The 19,020-nt window shown below is 42.0% G+C and overlaps 1 protein-coding gene across 5 annotated transcripts in view; it reads right to left on the reverse strand.

Annotated features, from left to right (window-relative positions):
* ARL15 (ARF like GTPase 15) overlaps positions 1-19,020 on the reverse strand; it is a 160,173-nt gene that overhangs the window by 93,114 nt on the left and 48,039 nt on the right. For 3 of the 5 annotated variants that reach the window (XM_077347102.1, XM_077347100.1, XM_077347099.1), the window contains 3 exons: positions 7,256-7,400; positions 4,613-4,672; positions 1,945-2,013 (listed from right to left, as the gene is read on the reverse strand). In XM_077347102.1, coding sequence (XP_077203217.1) covers positions 1,945-2,013; positions 4,613-4,672; positions 7,256-7,400 — 274 coding nt within the window. Of the gene's footprint in view, positions 1-1,944; positions 2,014-4,612; positions 4,673-7,255; positions 7,401-15,692; positions 15,819-19,020 lie in introns of those variants that run through there. The other 2 variants (XM_077347101.1, XM_077347103.1) reach the window with 2 other exon arrangements.

Consider the following 19,020-nt stretch of genomic DNA (forward strand, 5'->3'; position numbering starts at 1 on the left):
CTTCAGGAATGATTAGAGATTCCTGAATGACATGCAGGTGGCTTCAGTACATCAAGGTGAGAGGCAAGGGCTAACAAAATAAATACTGAAACACCCTAGAACTGCATTCCGCTGCACTTGAGGACATTTAATCCACAATTTCATGAGGTGTTGCTTAAAATCAGCAATGTTTTACCACTGGGTACTCTATCCGTTATTTCTCAGGGATGAATGCACCAAGTCATAGAGTGAATCATTTTCTGCCAAAGTTGGGCATGGAGGATGGATATTTCTTCTACCAAGAATTTGCACAAAACATCTTCAACACATGCTTCAAAGTCAACAGCCTGTTCTGGTGATGCTGCATACCAACGTTAGAAAGAGAGTTTGGGGCCTTCTGCTGTTCAGACTTTTTGTCTTAGCTGACGAGACAATGCCTGATATTTTTTTATGCTGTATAACTTACAGATACTCCAGCAAGGTACGCTAGTGCCCAAACTTCCAGCACCACCTTTTCAGGGCTCTGTATCTCTTCTTTGCCTCCTACTTTGTCCCTTCTCAGCAGCTTTCCAAAATGCCACGTCCATCAAGACAAGTCGGCACACCGCCAGGCACTGCTTCTGTTTCTTCAAACCAAACCAAATTTTCTGGCTATCTCTACTTCTTCCTCAGGTTCTCTGTTCTTCTTGAAAGCCACACTATGACCGTTTATGCACTGGGAACTTCACAGCCCCACCCTCCTGCCAGGAGCACAGAACGGGGGAGGATGAGGTCCACCAGGCCATATGCTCCCCCATGTGGGTGCAGGAAGAGGTGGGGCAACCTGCCAGGACTAAAACTCCAGCTTGCAGCCCGGCATGAAACCTCCAGTGCATAAACGGTCTATATGAAGAGGCCTTTCAGGAAGAGGTTTTGAAAGTCTGATGCAAGGTTGAAATAGTCACTCATTTCCAATTCTTGAAAGGCACATCCAACAGGATTGTTATTTCTGTTCACTTGCTGGGCACCACTTCAAGCATGAGGGGCCTCAAAGCAGTTTCTCTTGTGTCTTCTGTGGACAAGTGAGACAAGTTGATGCCATTCAGGGAGGCTGCCAGCTTCTAGTACTTCTTAGTAACCACTACCAATAATTCCTAATCTCACCAGGTTTGTGGGCCTCTCCTTATTAGAGCAGTGTTTCATTCAGGCGCTTCATTTACTTCAGCTGACATAAATTGTTCACATGGATTAGCCCAAATCTGTTCTTCACTGTTGGGGGGCAAATGACTTTCATAATCTGGCCCGCATATGGTGATGGAAACAGATTCTTGCTTTCTGAGTTACGTGGCAAAAGAAATTTTAAAATGCCCTTATTCATTTCTCAGGGAAATAGGATGGCCTTTTTACCAAGGAGGAGAGATCGTAACCCTAATGTCTGAAAATTTTAAACAATTTCAGTTGCATTGTTTGATACACATTGTACTGTTACCACATTGTTTTAGAATTCTGCAAGCCAGCTATATTACATTTTAATGTTGTATTGCATTGTACTCCTATTCTGTGTTCTCGTTTCATTGCATTCTTTCTCACCATCATCCTGCCGTTTTTTTGCATTCTCCAAGTCTGTAATCCATTGTTTTAACGACTGCTTGCAGTTTTTATTGCATGTTTTAAAAAATTACATTGTTTGTCTTGAGTCACAGTGAGAAAAGCAGACAATAAATTAAGTAAATAAATAAACCAGAGTGATTCAGCATAGAAACACGGGAACAGTCTTGGCCAAGAGCAACAAAATCGTTACAGAGATGTGGGTTGCCCATTATCATGCACAGTGCTGCCCAAATAAACCACAAAATGTGAGTTTAGCCGTGAAGGGTGGCGGTATAGAGAAAATTTCACATTTAAGGGCTAGCCTTGGTTTAATACCCAGTGCAGTAATCTCCCATCCATTGGAACAAATAGGATATATGGGGTGAGTGGACTTACTGAAGACAGTTTTCGGAGAGTAGCCATAGAGATCTGCAGCAGAACAGCTGGATTTGAGGCCAGGGACTACTTAAGAGACCAACAATATTTTCAGGGTACAAACTTTCGATATTCAATGCTCCTTGTGTCAAATAAAATGCACACAGCAATTCTGCGTCCGGAGCTCCTCCTTCGCAACACCATTCCCAGCTTCTGACTGGAATATAAGGACTAAGATGTTGCCATGAAGGGATCGCTGACTCCTGAAAGCTTAATAACCTGAGAAACCTTTTGGCCTCTAAGACAGTGGTCCCCAACCTTTTTATCACCGGGGACCACTCAACGCCTTTTACTGAGGCCCGGTGGGGGGGGGGTAGTTTACTCCTCTACTCTCAACCACTGCCCTAACACTCTCTGATCGCTATGGTAATGTTTAAACATCCCTTCAAAATAAGATACAGACACGCCACAACAATGAAGTGTGTTGTAAAGGGCTGGGGGGGGTGAAGTAAAGGGCCAGGGAAGGGGGAGAAGGCGTCCTTCGGGGCCCACCTCCAATTAGTTGAAGGACCACATGTGGTCCGCAGCCCACAGGTTGGGGAGCGCTACTCTAAGATATTAGTGGATTCGAAATCTAGCTGGACTCACCGAATTATAACCCACTTTTCAGACTTGTTTTCAAGGTGGGTTACAGTGAATGAATGAATGAATGAATGAATGAATGAATGAATGAATGTATGTATGTATGTATTCATTCATTCATTCATTCATTCATTCATTCATTCATTCATTCATTCATTGTGTTTCTATACCGCCCTTCCTGGGAGTTCAGGGCGATTTACATAGTGGGAGTACATTAAAACATTCTTGACCACAGTTAAATAATTCAAGTTTCGTTTAAATTAAAATAATTAAAAACATCCTTAAAACAGCATAGGGGCATTCCGTTCTGTCAAGGATAGGGTGTGGGGGGCGGGGTGAGGGGATAAGTGCTCAGGCAGGGTGTCTCTATGGTTACTAGGTTTTATTCATTGTATCTATTTGCGCAGATTCCATGTGTGTATCTATGGAGGGAGGCCAGTTTTGTTGGTGGCCTATGGGCCTCAACCCTAGTGGTGGGACAACTCCGTCTTGCGGGAACTGTTTTATGTCCTGCAGGACCCTGATCTCATCTGGGAAGTTATTCCACCAGGCCAGAGCTCACTTTATTTCTCTGGTTGAAGCTAGCATTATTTCTCTTGGAAATAAGACCCTTAGCAATTATTGTGTGCAGGACCTTAAGTGCCTTTGAGGGACACAGATGAAGGCTGTCCTGCAGGTATTAAGTTTCAGAGGGTAGTCATGCTGGTGTACAGCAAAGCAGCTGGATTTGTCCTGCCTCATCTTGGAGAACAAGATTCTGGGGTAGGAATTTTAAAGAAGCAAGGCTCTCTTTGTCTGTGAATCTATATAATTCAGTTGGAGTTAATTGATGCCTCCTTTGGCCAGGCCTCAGCAGTTGTAGCCATCCGCCTCTTTCTCAAGGTGTCTGGCTTTTGATAGCATTCATGGAGGAGGGGCTACAGGCTGATGGAAGGAGCCTTGTTCTTCCTACATCTGCTTTGGCAGAATGGGAACAGAGAGGAAATCACCTACTTATTGTTTTAGGTAAACATTTAACGGAGGATGCATGCTGCAGTGTTGAAAACAGAAATACCAAACCTTACTGAACTTTCCTCTCTTCTGCCTATCTGTATTATGTCAGACAGGGAACTGTAGCATATTTGTGAGTCTTACAGTGAATTAAAAGGTAAAGGTATCCCCTGTGCAAGCACCGGGTCATGTCTGACCCTTGGGGTGATGCCCTCTAGCCTTTTCATGGCAGACTCAATATGGGGTGGTTTGCCAGTGCCTTCCCCAGTCATTACACTCTGGTAAATGCTTCTCCTTACTTTCAGTTGCTAATGAGTCTTAAGTTTCCAAGTAAGAAAAATGTACTAAAAGTGTACCATTTTACTAAAATGCATACACAGTCTAACCTTAAATACAATCAAAATCAATGAGGCGAGGAGATATCCAAAACCTTCCATGCCTTCACCCTCATTCCTAAAATAGCACTTATTTGCTTTCGTCACGGCAGGAAGAGCTGGTTAGCTGCTGTGCTTCTGTCACTTTTCTTTGTTCCACTGAAACTAATCTTTCTGGAAAGCCGAAACTTTCCTATGCTTGTTTGCTATTGTGTCATCTGAAATTCAAGGCATTCTAGTCTCCCACTGCATCCGCTTCCAAAAACGGCACTCCTGAATTTACTTTTTCTCTCGTGCTTCTTTCCTCCTACTCCTCCTCCCGCCACAGAACTCAGCTAGTACTTTAAGAGTTGACTTATGTGTTGCTGCAAAGTAAAATCATACATTCACTGTAAAACAAAAGGATGGTTTAAATCTGACTATAAATCAGCCTTCCTGCAGAGATTTAGAAACTCGATGCAAACACGTTTAAACCCGCCTGTGACATGTACCCAAAAGCAGGAGAACTTTATGTAACATGTGTGAAGCCAGCCTTGGACTGTAAACCTGCAAGGCAGGGACTGTGTCTAATTACTTGTCTGGAGTATACGGTTTTGGCAGTGCACGATTAAATATTATTATTAATAAAAACAAAGGAATGTAAAACTACTGGTCAGATATGCAGGAAATTAATAGTGTTATACCTCCAAGCTCTTTTACATTCAAGATGGCGTTCTGGAATGGCACTGCTTTTATGCTAAAACCTGAAATCAAGAGTTAAAGAAAAACAGTTAGTAGCTTGTTCAGTATTAAAGACCACCAAAGCAGCACAGCTGTTAATACCCCTCCTCAACCTATTGGTTAATGCAAGGTCTGTGGAAATATTGGAATTTTGAGATCAGAGATTGAGCATCACCACAAAGTAGTATCCATGGAGGGCTGAGGCCCAGAAGAAAAAGGCTGGGGCCAAAATGCTGGGAACTTGCAAGCCAAGTGCACTCCTGCGGTGTAGTCCAGGCTTTCTCAACTCTGGGATTTCGTGATGGCCCTGGAACGGTTTCCCAAATGGGTGGCAGTTAATTAATTTTCAATATATTTTTAATAATCTGCTAGACATTTATTGGATGATGACCATATATGACCATGTCAACCTGCCTCCTCTCCCCCAAATGGCCCTATGATGGGCCTAAAGGGGGTGGGAAGGGGAGGGGCTCCAAGTGGGCTTGTACATGCTTATGCGTCCCAATTATATTCTGCATGACTGTGCAACTTCTGGGGTTTCTTGAAGCCTGAAGAATGTTTCAGTGGTGAAAAAGTTGAGAAAGGCTGGTGTAGTCAGTTGTTTCTGGATTTTCCTGCTTTGATGAGGTAAAGGAAAGCCAGTATTGAGCCTTAGCTTTGGGAAACAAGCAAATGGGCATTAAGCCATGCATCAGCATGTACGAAGGTGCCCACAGGAGCTACATCAGTTTGAAATCTAAGCTTCAAGTGTCTGACCAAGTCTTGAAATAGTTCTCTGAACTCCAGTGTTTCTTCCTTCGATTTCTAATTTGCTTACATAAAATGAATAATGGATACAGAATAATAAGATATAATTATACAAATATATATTGCACGTTTAACAAAAACAGAGACTTTTTATGGGGGGGGGACCAAAAATACACACTCCTTGGCTTACATTCACCTAAAACCGAAAGATCTAAGAAGGGTGTCACTGCTTCAGATCACAGTCACCCTAGCAGCGATGAAAAAATTCATTTTAAATTCATTCGCTTTCCAGTTTTATTTATCTCTGGCATTCTTTCAATTCATATCACAGTATGAAATCAAATTAATCTTTCAGGGATGAAAAACTTTGCAAACTAATATTTAAACCCAGAATTCAGAATCTTCCAAGCCCAAGAATGATTAACATTACTTATATCAGTATTCCAAAAACCCAAATATTCTGGGCAGACATTAAGAATTTAAACTGCAGGATCACTTCATCCTTAACCCTAAAATAATCTAGGACTATTGGAGTCAAAAAGGCAAATGAGATGAAGTTGGCTAGTAATTCAGGAAGGAAACAACTACTCCAAGCAACAGGTTAGGTTACTTCTGAAGGCAGATATGTTTGGATATTGTAGTCCTCCAGGCAAATATCTTTCCCAAAACAAACTGGGTAGCTTCTCCTTCTCTGGAAGTTTTTAAGCAGATGCTAGATAGTCATCTGACAGAAATGCTGGTTTTATGAACTTAAGCAGATCACGAGTGGGTGGGCAGGAAGGGATGTGCCAGTGTTTGTCTCTTGTGGCCCTTCTTTGCATCCCAGGGAATTGCTGATCACCTCTGTAGGATGGTAGGTGAATTCCCTCCAGGCCAGGCTGAATTTTGGAGATTTTTGGTGTCTGTGGGGGGATCACTTGGGCAGTATATTAGCACGTAGTTTTGAGTTCCCGTGTTATGCAGGGGGTTAGACTAGATGACCCTGGAGATCCCTTTCAACTCTATGATTCTATGAACTGTCCAAGCCTCCAGTACAATATTGCTCCAATGCATCAGGCCAGATCCAAGCAAAACTGGAAATACCCACAAAATCTCCCTTCACACTGTAGATTCCCTCTGGTATTACATCACTCCTTTATACTGCACTATCCCCCAGGAACAGTGTTTTGTGGAGGTAAGTGGGCTACAGCTGTAGCAAAAGCCAAACTGGGACCCATGCAGCCACATCCCCTTATCAGAACAATGTCAAGCCAATCTTGAGAAGTTTCTGAGGAAGTGTGCATGCACACGAAAGATCATGCCTTGAATAAATCTTTGCTGGTCTTAAAGGTGCCATTGGACTCAAATTTTGTTGTATCATCTAAGGCAGTTACATTTAGAAATTAAATATATATATAAGTGCTACTGAACCTTCATTGCTTGAAGATGTATCAGGTCAGATCGTTATACATCTTAAAGTTTTTTTATAAAGTGGAGGTCCTCTTCTGCCTTCACTGCATGCTGTGCTCAGTAATGACTATTCTTACAATTCAGTATACAGCTACCATACCTCAAGACCTCTCTCAAAGGACTTCATGAGTATCTACTGTTTCATATTTGGTCTCTTCCACGGCACATCCAATTTATCAAAAAATGATTCCCCATATACACAAAAGGAGCTGAACTGAGGCTGCAATTGCTAGATGTGTAACGCTCAATCAACAAGCCCCATGCTCTTTGCACAGTACTGATAAAAAATACAATGGCCACCCAATCCTAAGCATATTTCAAAACATGCCTTTTGGTTTGGCTCCAGAAGAATTTTCCAGAGGCTTGAGCACACCTCAGTTTTGAAAAGGGCTTGGGTAACATGAGCTTACCTGTTGTTGACACAATGTTCTCTCGGTTTTCACTGCAGAGCTGTGATAACAGACTAGTCTTGCCTGATCCAGTGAGACCTATGCAGACCAAGTCATACTCCGGGCGCGGTGGTGGCGGTCCTTTGCAGCAAAGCGCTCGGAAGCACTGATAGAGAGAACAGAAAAGAAAGATGAATCCCATTTCTTATAAAGTCCAAGAGATTATTGGTAGGATTCAGGTTGACAAATAGGGTGGAAAAGGGACCTTAAAAAAAAAAGGGGAGGACCGGCTACTATTCTGAATAAAGATTGTCACCAATGTTGTTTTCTACTATTATTGTCATAGAATCATAGAGTTGGGAAGGACCTCCAGGGTCATGTAGTCCATTCTCTGCACAATGCAGGAACTCACAACTACCTGCCCACCCACAGCGACCCCAATTTCATGCCCAAGTGATCCCCGCATCAAAAATCTCCAGAATCCAGTCTGGCCTGGGGGAAATTCACCTACCACTCCACAGTAGCAATCAGCAGTTCCCTGTGTATGTAAGGAAGGGTCACAAGTGACAAACACTGGCACATCCCTTCCTGCCCACCCATTCACAATCTGCCCACCCATTCACAAAATCGGCATTCCTGATTTGATTTTGAGTTTAAGCTTATTAAACTTAGCATGAACTATCCCCTGATATTTTTATTTCAGCATGTCAGAGAAGCTCTGCAGAAGCTTTTCAATCACCAGTTTGAACTAAAACTATAGTTCTCAAAGAGGGTCGCACACATGTCTCCCCCACTGAAGGATCCACAAACTGTTGATAATGGAGCTACAAGCTGTTCCTTAGAGTCCAGCTCTAGGGAAATCATCAATCCATCTCTTCCATAACCGATATCACATTGGCAGCTACTTACAATGTTCATGTTTCTACTGGCTGTTCTGACTTTGTAAAAAAACCAAAAGCCAACAAGTTGTTTTGATTCATCTGAGTACCTCCCTTAGTGATCTTAAGCATCACAACAGAATTGAATGGTTTGGCGTCCTCCCCTTTGAGCCAAGGGAGATAACTGTGAGCTTGTCTTAATATTTTCTTCTTGCATAAAAGTTCATAACCAAAAAATCATAACAACAACATGTACTTTCTGCCATCACAAGGCGAGAGGCAATGCTGAAAACTATATAGATAATTTTGATTATGGGACCAATGTCAGACATACTTCTAAAGAAAACAGTCGAAATTCTCCAGCAGACTGCTGGGTCTTATACTATTGCCTCAAATAACATGCAGCTCATTGTTTGAGCAGAACAGCCCCTGCATCAATAAAGGGGTCTGAACATTAATTCAACTATACCAACTATTCCTCCAGTGTGCAAAAGGGAACTTACTTTCTTCCTATGGGATACGTTACTTTGTCTTCTAATACCAAAAAATATCTTTTATACGTTTCAACAGGCAAATAAATCCTTAACACATCAGGAGCCAAAGAAGGTGTGAATACTTAAGGATCTGCTGCTGAGGTTTATAGTGCTTTAGAGAACACATTTCAAACACTAAAACACATGGTAGGATAAAGGTTGAACTTTCATATTTAAAAGATCTGCACCTGTATTTATTCAGGCACAATATTTCTTCGTTTAATCACTACACTTGATATGTTATTCTAGTTTGTCCCAGACAGTAAATACAGCTAAGGGACAATAAAGTACATTTCTGAAAATGCCTCAACTTGTCATCTAAATTCTATGGAGAGGTCCCTGCAGTTACAACAGAGCCTCGGATAACCTTCAAGCTGGTGAATGAAGCCAAAGGGCTCTTTGCATGTCTCAGGGAAGACTGAAAAGAGGGATGGGCCCACCATACATTCTATAGGGTACACTACGGGGGCATGTAGGAAACACACCCACATGTAAAACTTAAGAAGCCAGTCTAATATCAGAACGGTTTTCCTTTCAGGGTACTATTCAGGCATGGCGTTTGGAGGCAAGATAAAGGCGAGAAATGTTTTAAATAAACAACATATACAACTTTGCCAAGAGTGAGGCTTTGATTCAGAGAGTTTTGGTGTAATTTAGGATTCAAGCATCTTCTTAAAGCAGTACATGATGGGAGAAGAATACTGAAGGACGTAAGAAATAGTAAGCCTGTTGTCAATGAAGGAGAGCCAGCTTGGTGTAGTGGTTAAGAGCAGTGGCTTCTAATCTGGTGAGCTGGGTTTGATTCTCACTCCTCCACATGCAGCCAGACAGGTGACTTTGGGCTAGTCAAAGTCCTGTTAGAGCTGTTCTCACAGAGCAGTCCTGTCAGAGCTCTTCCCCCCCCCCCACCTACCTCACAGTATGTCCAATACAGGGAGAGGAAGGGAAGGCAATTTAAGCCACTTTGAGACTCCTTCGAGTAGTGAAAAGCAGGGTATAAAAAACAGCTCTTTGTCTAATTTTTAAAGTATTACCCGCCTTGTCCACTTAGACTCAAAGCAGCTAACAACACAACTAAAGGTGAAAGGACACCAAAACAGCAACAAGATCAACAATGTTCAAGAAATGCAGCCAAGTCACTTTACACTCTGTAGTAAAACAGTATAAATCTTCCGGAATGCTGAGCAAAGGCATTAACTCCGCCTCCACTTGGGTAGGTCATCCCAGAGGAATGGACCTACCTTAAAAAAATAAGTGACCAAACTATTGCTACAGGAGTAATCCTTGCAGAAGGTGCCACTAGAAAAGACTGGTAGGAGAGTATCATTGCAGCATGGATGTAACTGTAGGACCACGATTTCATAAATATGCCAGACCCAGGCCCTAAAGTGATTTAAGGGTAATAACCATGGACCCAGAAGCAGAAAAATAACCATTGCAATTGATGCAGCACCGGGGAGGGGTCTTGTCAGGGCATTTTGTACCAACTGAAGCTAACAAGCAATCTTCAAAGGCAGCCTCACATGGAACACAATACAGTAGTCCAGTCTGGAGGGCGATGGTACCCTAGGTCAGTGGGACCAGTTTATGAGCTAATGTAGTTGGAAGAAAGTACTCATAGGAAGAGCACTACTCTGTTTCTAGGGTTGCTAACAGGCTTGCAGAAAAACATCCTGTCGCTTTAATAGAAGCTTACCACTATTAAAGTCGTATTTCCTTTTGTCCGTCCTGAACCCATCAGTGTTTTTTCTTCTTTTTATGTTCTCAAGTCCTAGTTTTTCTCTTTGTCAACCCTCTCCATCCCATGTATAATTTTATGAACCTCTATCACACCCCCACTGGGAGTGATCGAGGGCAAAAGAAGAAGGGGACGACAGAGAATGAGGTGGCTGGATGGAGTCACTGAAGCAGTCGGTGCAAACTTAAATGGACTCCGGGGAATGGTAGAGGACAGGAAGGCCTGGAAGATCATTGTCCATGGGGTTGCGATGGGTCGGACACGACTTCGCACCTAACAACAACAAACAATCACATCCCCCCTTAGTCGTCTCTTTTATAAAGTGAACAGTCCTGGACTCTTCAGCCTTTCCTCACAGGAAAGGTGCTCCAGTCCCCTAACCATCTTGGTTGCCCTCCTCTGTGCTTTTTCTAGCTCTGACCAGAACTGTACACAGTATTTCAATCGTGTTCTATACACATGTCCAGGTCGAACCATCAACATAGTTTCACAACACCAGGTACTTTGGCTTTGAACGTCTATGACGTAGGTGAGGCTACCTAAGCCCTAATAACATGATACTGAGTGTCAACCCCACCACACGGCATCTCATTCCTACACAACAGAGCAGGCTGGGCCTTCATTATTCTCAGTTATCATCCCCAAGTTCTCCTCAGACTGATGTGGCAGGCAATCTCTACCTTGTTGGACGCTGAGACACACCCAACAAGCTCTTTCAAGAGAATCCAACCATCAGCAGTATACAGGGAGATGCTGATTCTGAAGTTCTTTAAAATGACTGAATTAAGGAGTTTCCACAGCTGTCCTGAAAAGGGCCACAGCCTCGTGGTAAAAAGGTAAAGGTATCCCCTATACAAGCACCGAGTCATGTCTGACCCTTGGGGTGACGCTCTCTAGCATTTTCATGGCAGACTCAATATAGGGAGGCCTTGCCAGTGCCTTCCCCAGTCATTACCGCTTTACCCCCCAGCAGCAAGCTGGGTACTAATTTTACCGACCTCGGAAGGATGGAAGGCTGAGTCAATCTTGAGCCGGCTGCTGGGATTGAACTCCCAGCCTCATGGGCAGAGCTTCAGACTGCATGTCTGCTGCCTTACCACTCTGCGCCGCAAGAGGCTCATGGTATCTTTGTAATAAAAATAACAATCCTGGTCCTCCCATACACACAAATGAGCACAACAAAAATCACGCCACCTGCAAACATTATGGGAGGTTTCTTGTCTATACAGAAAAAACTCTTTGTTTTCTTCCTGGGGGAGGGGTCAATTTACTAAAACGCTCTCAAAAAGACAGCCCAGCATGCTCCAGGAGAAACAGAATGCTGACTAGCATTCAGGGGACATGAGACAGGGAAAGGGCAGAATTAGACAGCTTCAAGCCCATGAGAGTTCAAAGAGGGAGGGGGTTATTGCAGGATGGAGCAGGACTGTCACATTGTCCTCTTCACAATTCCTTCTGGATCGTTGATGGTTCTAGAACAAAATGTAGTAGATTGGAGAACGTTTCCCTATAATGAGAACAGAACTGCAAAAGCTAAAGGTCCTTTTTTACGATTACTACTACCGCTGTCCACAGCAGAACATATATCTTGCAAAACATTTCAGAGAAACTGAGTCACACTGTTACATACCATAGGTGCCCTAGTACTTTCTCCTTCTATAGTGACCCCAGGTTTTGTTGTTTCTCTATGACAATTGTTGTCCACTTCAGTGTCTAAATCTTTCTGTTGTCTCAGTCTTAAGAACACCGTATTCTTGGGCTTCAGGCCATTTTTTTAAAGATATTTTTTAATTCACATGTGGAGTTGCACGTTAATATTACTATTGTATGGTGACTGCAGAAAAACAACCATTTGCCGAAGGCATGGGCTTTAGAAAACAGATCACAATGGCCTCTGCAGTAGAGCAAGCGCTCCAGTACGTCTAGGACAAGTAAATGAAAGTAACAGGACATTGTTGTTTTCTAAAGGGCACGGTTCTTTCAGTTGTTATCTAAAAACCAGACGAGTAACACATCATATGCAGCAACAGAAGAAGGCTAGACATATTGTTCAATAGAGGACTACAAAAAATATTCTGAAAGAAGGCAGAATTTACTATTCTCTCTTTTTAAAAAATCTTACTTTTTGTATTACTTTGTATTACTGCTCCTTTCCCAACATCTTGACAAAAAGCAAATTAAATGACAAGCAGTGCTAGTCACTGTATCCTTTTGCCCAAAATGTACACGGGGAACAAAAGGGATCCTTTTATTTGTGAAAAATTCAGAAAATATTAAAACGCAAGACTAGAATTTCTCCGTGGATTGCAATTTTAGCTTTTAGGGGTTTTGTTCATAATCACATATTGTAGTACTTATCTCCCCAAATCATCCATGCAAAATGTATTCATTTTATTTAATATTCTAGTATTAACATACAGTTTTTGTGGGGGAGTTCAATACAGTGCAGATCGGTCTAATTGGAGGGGGGGTAACAAATTTGGAACAAGTAATATTCAAAATGCCTTGTTCCAGGTGTACACACAAATTCTTTGGCCAATCAGCTAAACTTACTTTGCTTCTGAGTGAAGACATGAATCCTGTGTTCCTGTTCAGTCTTCAAGTTCCAGGAATTCAGGGCAGAATGCAGAGGAGTTTAGATGGCCCTGAAGTTTCAGTAATAATTATGTTGGATTGTGCCCTCAGCTTGCAGTTTATGGTTATAGGGAAGCAAGATTCTAGCCCAAGCAAGTTGCTTAAAATGATATAATAAGAAGCTCAAAAGCTATACTAATCTAACATATGCTGCTCTTTGACACATAGTGGAAACTGTCATGATGTCACAGCAAGTGATATTTTTGTCCAGTTCTTTATCTATTTCTATACCTTGGGTATTTTGATGGAAAGTCTGTTTATTGCAACTTGCCCCCAGTAAATAACTACCAAAATGTCTGTTAGTGGTATTAACTCATCCTAAGACACCTACCTGAGTTAATACAGGAACTCTTTCTAAGGCTGTAAGTTTTGTATATTAAAATGGAATTGTTGTTGTTGTTATGTGCGAAGTCGTGTCCGACCAACCGCGACCCCATGGACAATGATCCTCCAGGCCTTCCTGTCCTCTACCATTCCCTGGAGTCCATTTAAGTTTGCACCTACTGCTTCAGTGATAAAATGGAATAACCTGATCATATAATAGATAAAATTAATACATTGTCAGATCTCAGAAGCAAAGCAGGGTCAACCCTGGCTACTACTTGAACGGGAGACCTCTACTAGGGTCATAACGCAGAGGCAGACAATGGCAAACGACCTCCAAGTTCTCTTGCCTGGCTGTCAGACAATCCCAGGACGTCCTGGCAATTCTACACACATGCTATACAATAAATAAATAAACACAAGTAGAACAATGTTTGAGTCCAGTGACACCATTAAAACGGACAAAGTTTTATTCAAGGTATAAGCTTTGGTGCGCCTACATTTCTATTTTGTGCAAAATTTGTCTTTTGTGGTGGTGGGAGGGCGGGGAGATATTTTCTGTCCATTACTATTAAAAGTTCACGAGTTTTGCTTCTCTAATCAGCTGGATCATCCAGTCCAGCATCTGCCATTATGGCCCGGTCAGAAGAACGTAGAAAGACCGGAAAGCAAGACTTTGGCAGACGCTTGGATCCGCCTGCGAGGCAGCATGACTTTAAACAATCATGCAGAGATTAAAACCTCTGAATAAATTAAAGCAGCATATTAACCTCTATATCACAGCTCTGCTTGATAACTGACTGTTCCCTTAAAACATGCAATCTTTGCAGAGCACAACCCTCAATATCTAAAGGAGATATAAAAGCGTCTCTGTTTGTTTGTTAGAGATTCAAAATGACCCTGTATCTCCCAGGCAATAAATCGTCAATGCATTGATCAAACTTAAAAAATAATCTGAGAATAAACATCCGTGACATTCTTGTGTTTATGAAACATTCTGAAAATATCCAATACGAAAGAGTAGAATTTCTCTGTGTGTTACAATTTTGGCTCTGAGGGCTTGCTTCTAAGCAAACATTATACTACTTTTGCAAAATTGCCTCTCAAACCACTCCTGCAAAATGTATTCAGGTTTTTTTGAGCAAGACAGATTCCATATAGGGTTGTGTGTTTCGGCCACCGAAGTGGCCATTCCAGCCAGTGCCACGGCACGGAGGGGGGGCGGGGGGCGGCGCGCCAGTCAGCGCACACACGCAGGCACAGAACTCTGCACCTGTGTGCGCCAAAGATGCACTAGCACCAGGAGCACTGGCTGCTTTGGGCTGGAACAGTTGCTTTGGTGGCCGAAACGCACAACCCCATGAACCAGAGCTCTTGCGGATAAATGTTTAGTTGACATGCCAAAAACAAACCCCAAAATCTTCAAGTCATAGCTTCAACTTTGATTCCCATAGCCAGACTGGTCTTGGCTATGAACGACAAACTAAAATAAAAGACTAAAATTCATGACTGGCTTATGAAAGTAAAAGAAATTTATACTCTGGGGAAACTAAGAGTCTCCCAACAAAACTGAGATCTTTACAAATTAGAGTACTTATGGTCAAGGGTTATACAGAAAATAGAACTTGTAGCAAAATTTGAGATAGAATTCTGAGTTTTGCTGGGGTTCTATGGTTTGGTTGCCACCTTCTCCTTATGAATACTATTATGTATATTCTTTATTGTGTATACCTTTTTATTTCATCAGAATTTTTAAAAATCAGATAACTCTATCCTGATTTAACAAAACATTACTGAATACAAAGAACACCGGCATATCCCATAGAATCCAATACTATATAAGCATAAATATAATTCCTTTTCCACTTAAATTCACTTTGAGGGGGAGTCAAATTTTGATGCCTGTCACCCTGAGCTCTGGGAAACGGGACAGCAAATTTCACTAAATTCCAAATCTGGGGTGTGTTCACTTTTTATACAGTGAAGATACTCTAGCCCATCAATATTTTTAGTTTCCCTTTTTTTGGTATCTTTCTCAGCTCTTACATATTTTACAGATGTGGTAATCAGAACTGTATGCAGCATTCTAAATGCAGACACCATAAAGGATACAGAGCATTTTATTTTCCATCCTCTTCCTAAAAACCCAATATGAAATTCAACACTACAACTAGGCTGCAAGGAAGCAGACATCTATGCAAAAAAAAAATTGGAACTACTATAGTTTTTTTGTTGCTGGTTTTGCTGGAGACAAGTGCTGACATATCATCTGTTGCTAAAATTTCAAAGACCAAACCTAAAACACAAGCATGTTGCTCAAATGTAGGGATCAAGCCATGGTTTGTTCTTACCAGAATGAGCCTGGAGGGATCTTCAGAGAAAACACGGATTAGGTACCAGCAGCCACTGGGAGAACCCCCAACGGCAATAAGTTCCAAAGGATCTTTCAGCTGTCCAACCATGTGAAGCAAACTCTCTTTTTACAGGATATGATATGGACCCCCAAACAACTCTCGGCTCTGTGGCTCAGTAGCAGAGCATCTTCATGACATGCAGAAGGTCCCAGGTTTAATCCGTGGCATCTCCAGTACGGATCAGGTTGTAGGTGGTGTGAAAGACCCCAGCCGGATCCTTAGTGAGCCACTGCCAGTCTGAGCAGACACGAGCTACAAACCTGGCTTTGACGGACCACCACCTGATTCAGTATAAGACAGTTGCATATGTTCAATAGCCAAATATTTGGGAACAGCCTTTCAAAAGATATGCATGTACCCCATTCCTGCTAGCCTCATATCTACTGTGCTCCATGTGTAAAGACAGGAATGTGCTTTTTTGTTTCTCACGCCTGTAAGAGAAGAATCACAAAGGAAATCCACCACATATATCATAGTAATAGAACACCAGGGCAGGGGGAAGAATGCATATTTCCAAAGTTGTAACCCCCATAAAACTTCAACAGTGACAGAAGACTGTTAAATTTTCGATTCTTTAAGGAATCAACTAGGTAAATAAGCAGTCTACCATTTCAAAACTACATTGCCCAAACAACTGACCCTCCCAAAATTGTGCAGGTTTTTTTTTTATTCCTTTCAGCTACTAATTCTGAAACACAAAAACGAGTGATAGTCCAAAGATGTTGGTTTCAGTCCAAATGCCCACCCCCCAAAATCCTCCCAACCCTCCAATTTGTCTTTTGCTCTGGTCAACAGCTAATGGTTCTTGCCTTGCATAGTAGCTATGACCCCTACATTTGAGGTGATATGATCAAAGGCACTCTGGCCAGACTTGGAAAAACATTTCCACTGAGAATGGACATAGTGCCTGTCAAAAGGTTATTCCCACTGTGTACGGGGAGCAGCTCATGTTACTTCCAGTGTAACATGAAAGGGCAAACTCTAGCTGGAGCAACCCACATACATGTTTTTCTTTCTGCAAAGGGCATGTGGGAGGCTCTGACCAGAAGAACGCACATCCATCTTGCCTTCTGGAAAAGGAGGGGGGGGAGGAAATAAAAGGTTTCCTTAAGCAATCCAGCTGCAAGTCACTTATTTTTAATCATTTCTTTAAAAAAAAAGAAAAAAACATAAGCCTTCCATTTGAAAACAATTTCTATTGAATTCAAGCCTGGGGAGGGAACGGGGGCTTTTTTGGGGAAGAAGAAAAAAAATTAGTCTCCCTATATCTCGTAGAAAACAAAATAACTTGGCGGCGTAAATCTTAATGTCAGTGACAGGAAGGCTTTGGTGAACCATTACCATAAATCTGACAAACGCTAATTTGATGGGTGGCTGTATCTGTCTGCTACAAAGCCAGTCTAGACAGTCTATTGAGAAATCCTAAAACACAACTGTTTGTTCCCCGTAACACCATCTGGATATGGCAATAAGAGCCGACCCAGTGCCATTCACACATGGATCAAAGCGCATGCTAATGCCATCATGAAGTCATACACATAAAAAATTCAAATCTGAGAACTCAACGCAATTTCGCTAAGTCCTCAGCGGAGAAACCTCAGACTTTGCTTGACTCGAGCTAAGTGCATCAAGAAGGCCGGGGGGGGGGGGGGGGGGATGGAAAAAGAGAGAGAGAGAGAGAGAGAGAGAGAGAATGGAATATTTAATGAGCTTGGCCTTCCAGAGGAATGTTAGGCCACCCATTGTATTGGAAAATGCTCATGTCACACTTCAGTCATGGCACACAACAGGGTGCCGCCTTTACAAAAACTGATCTGAAGGCCTTTTGTAAATACCTGTTTCAAACGGTACCCCAAAAAAGTGCAGATGGGTCCCCTAGGTGTAACTCTTGGGCTTATGACAATAAACTATTAGAATACCCAGGCTGATAGACAATATGCCGAACCCCCGTTCATTAAAGAAAGGGTACCATGGCATTAGATCAAAGCATCAAGGGCCCCCTATTGAACTTCTATAAGTATTACAAATGGAAAGAGTAAGTCTGGCTGCACAGACTCTTCTCCTGCCCCTACTCTTCTCTTCTCCTGCCCCTACTCTTCTCCTGCCCCTTCCCCCAAACCAAATCAAAATCAACCCACACATTGGAATTTTTGAAACAGTGATATGAGTCGGCACTGTTACAATACAGATGTGTTCTGAAGCTAACCTCTGGAAGCAAGAAATGCCACCAACACGCTCAAGCAAATCACAGAGTTCTTTTTCCTAACGCAGTGGACCTCCATGTCTGTGTTCTGATGGAAGAGTTTAAAGCAGCAACAAAGGTTAGCAAAATGATATTAGGAATCCCATATCAACATTTCAGTGCAATGGCAAATAGGCAGTCACTTTAAAAATGCTCAGCACCAGATTGTGGTGGAGACTGAAATGAGCCAAGGCAACTTTTCCGGCTTTGCGCACCTGATCCTCTCATGCCATGTCACAGTGCTTTTGAAGCAACATTCAGTTTTTGACAAGGCGCAGATGGAATCTGCAAAAAAAGATTCAAACCAGTGTCACAGTTCTTTGGTACGTGGCCTAAAATATATAAAATGCTATCAAAAATCAAAAATACATTGTAATCCCATACGTTTTAAAAATTGCACCCTACTGTTAAGCATTGCTGTGGATGGAACAGATTTTTCTGTTACGTTAATTAGCAATCTCACAAAGCTTACATTACAGCCCATGTTGCAAATGAGATATGTGGGGAATTCTGAACCAGAGGCAAAGTCCAGAAGGAATCAAACGCAGGCAGCTTTTCATAATTCATTTCTTTTATAGTATAACTTTAACATTAATTTTGAGAATTAATTGACGGGGTTAGACAGAGGTGGTGCATTCCATAAAGCAAGAAAATCATTCTCCAGCAAACTATTTCTGATCCTAATCCAAACCCATAGCTTCCAAGCAAAAAAAAAGGCAACGATGTGTTTATCATCCAAATTGTTCAAGTGGAAAAAATACGTCCACCTGTTTGAAGAACTAACTTTCATCATAACAAGGTCTATGCCTAGAAAACAAAAAAAAAATCTGTTTTTTAAATGATTCTTTCCACTCTTATCCCAATCAGCTTGCAAATAAATCCGTATCCGCTATTATCAACTGATGTTAAGAATAAAACTATGCTCATGGGGGAGGAGGGGAGACATGCCCCAACCAATGGAGAAGAAGTCTAGCTGGAACATAATAATCACCAATATTACTGGTGAAGAGAATTGTGCACAGG

This window comes from Paroedura picta, chromosome 7 (genome assembly GCF_049243985.1).
Source record: "Paroedura picta isolate Pp20150507F chromosome 7, Ppicta_v3.0, whole genome shotgun sequence".
NCBI classification, from domain to species: domain Eukaryota; kingdom Metazoa; phylum Chordata; class Lepidosauria; order Squamata; family Gekkonidae; genus Paroedura; species Paroedura picta.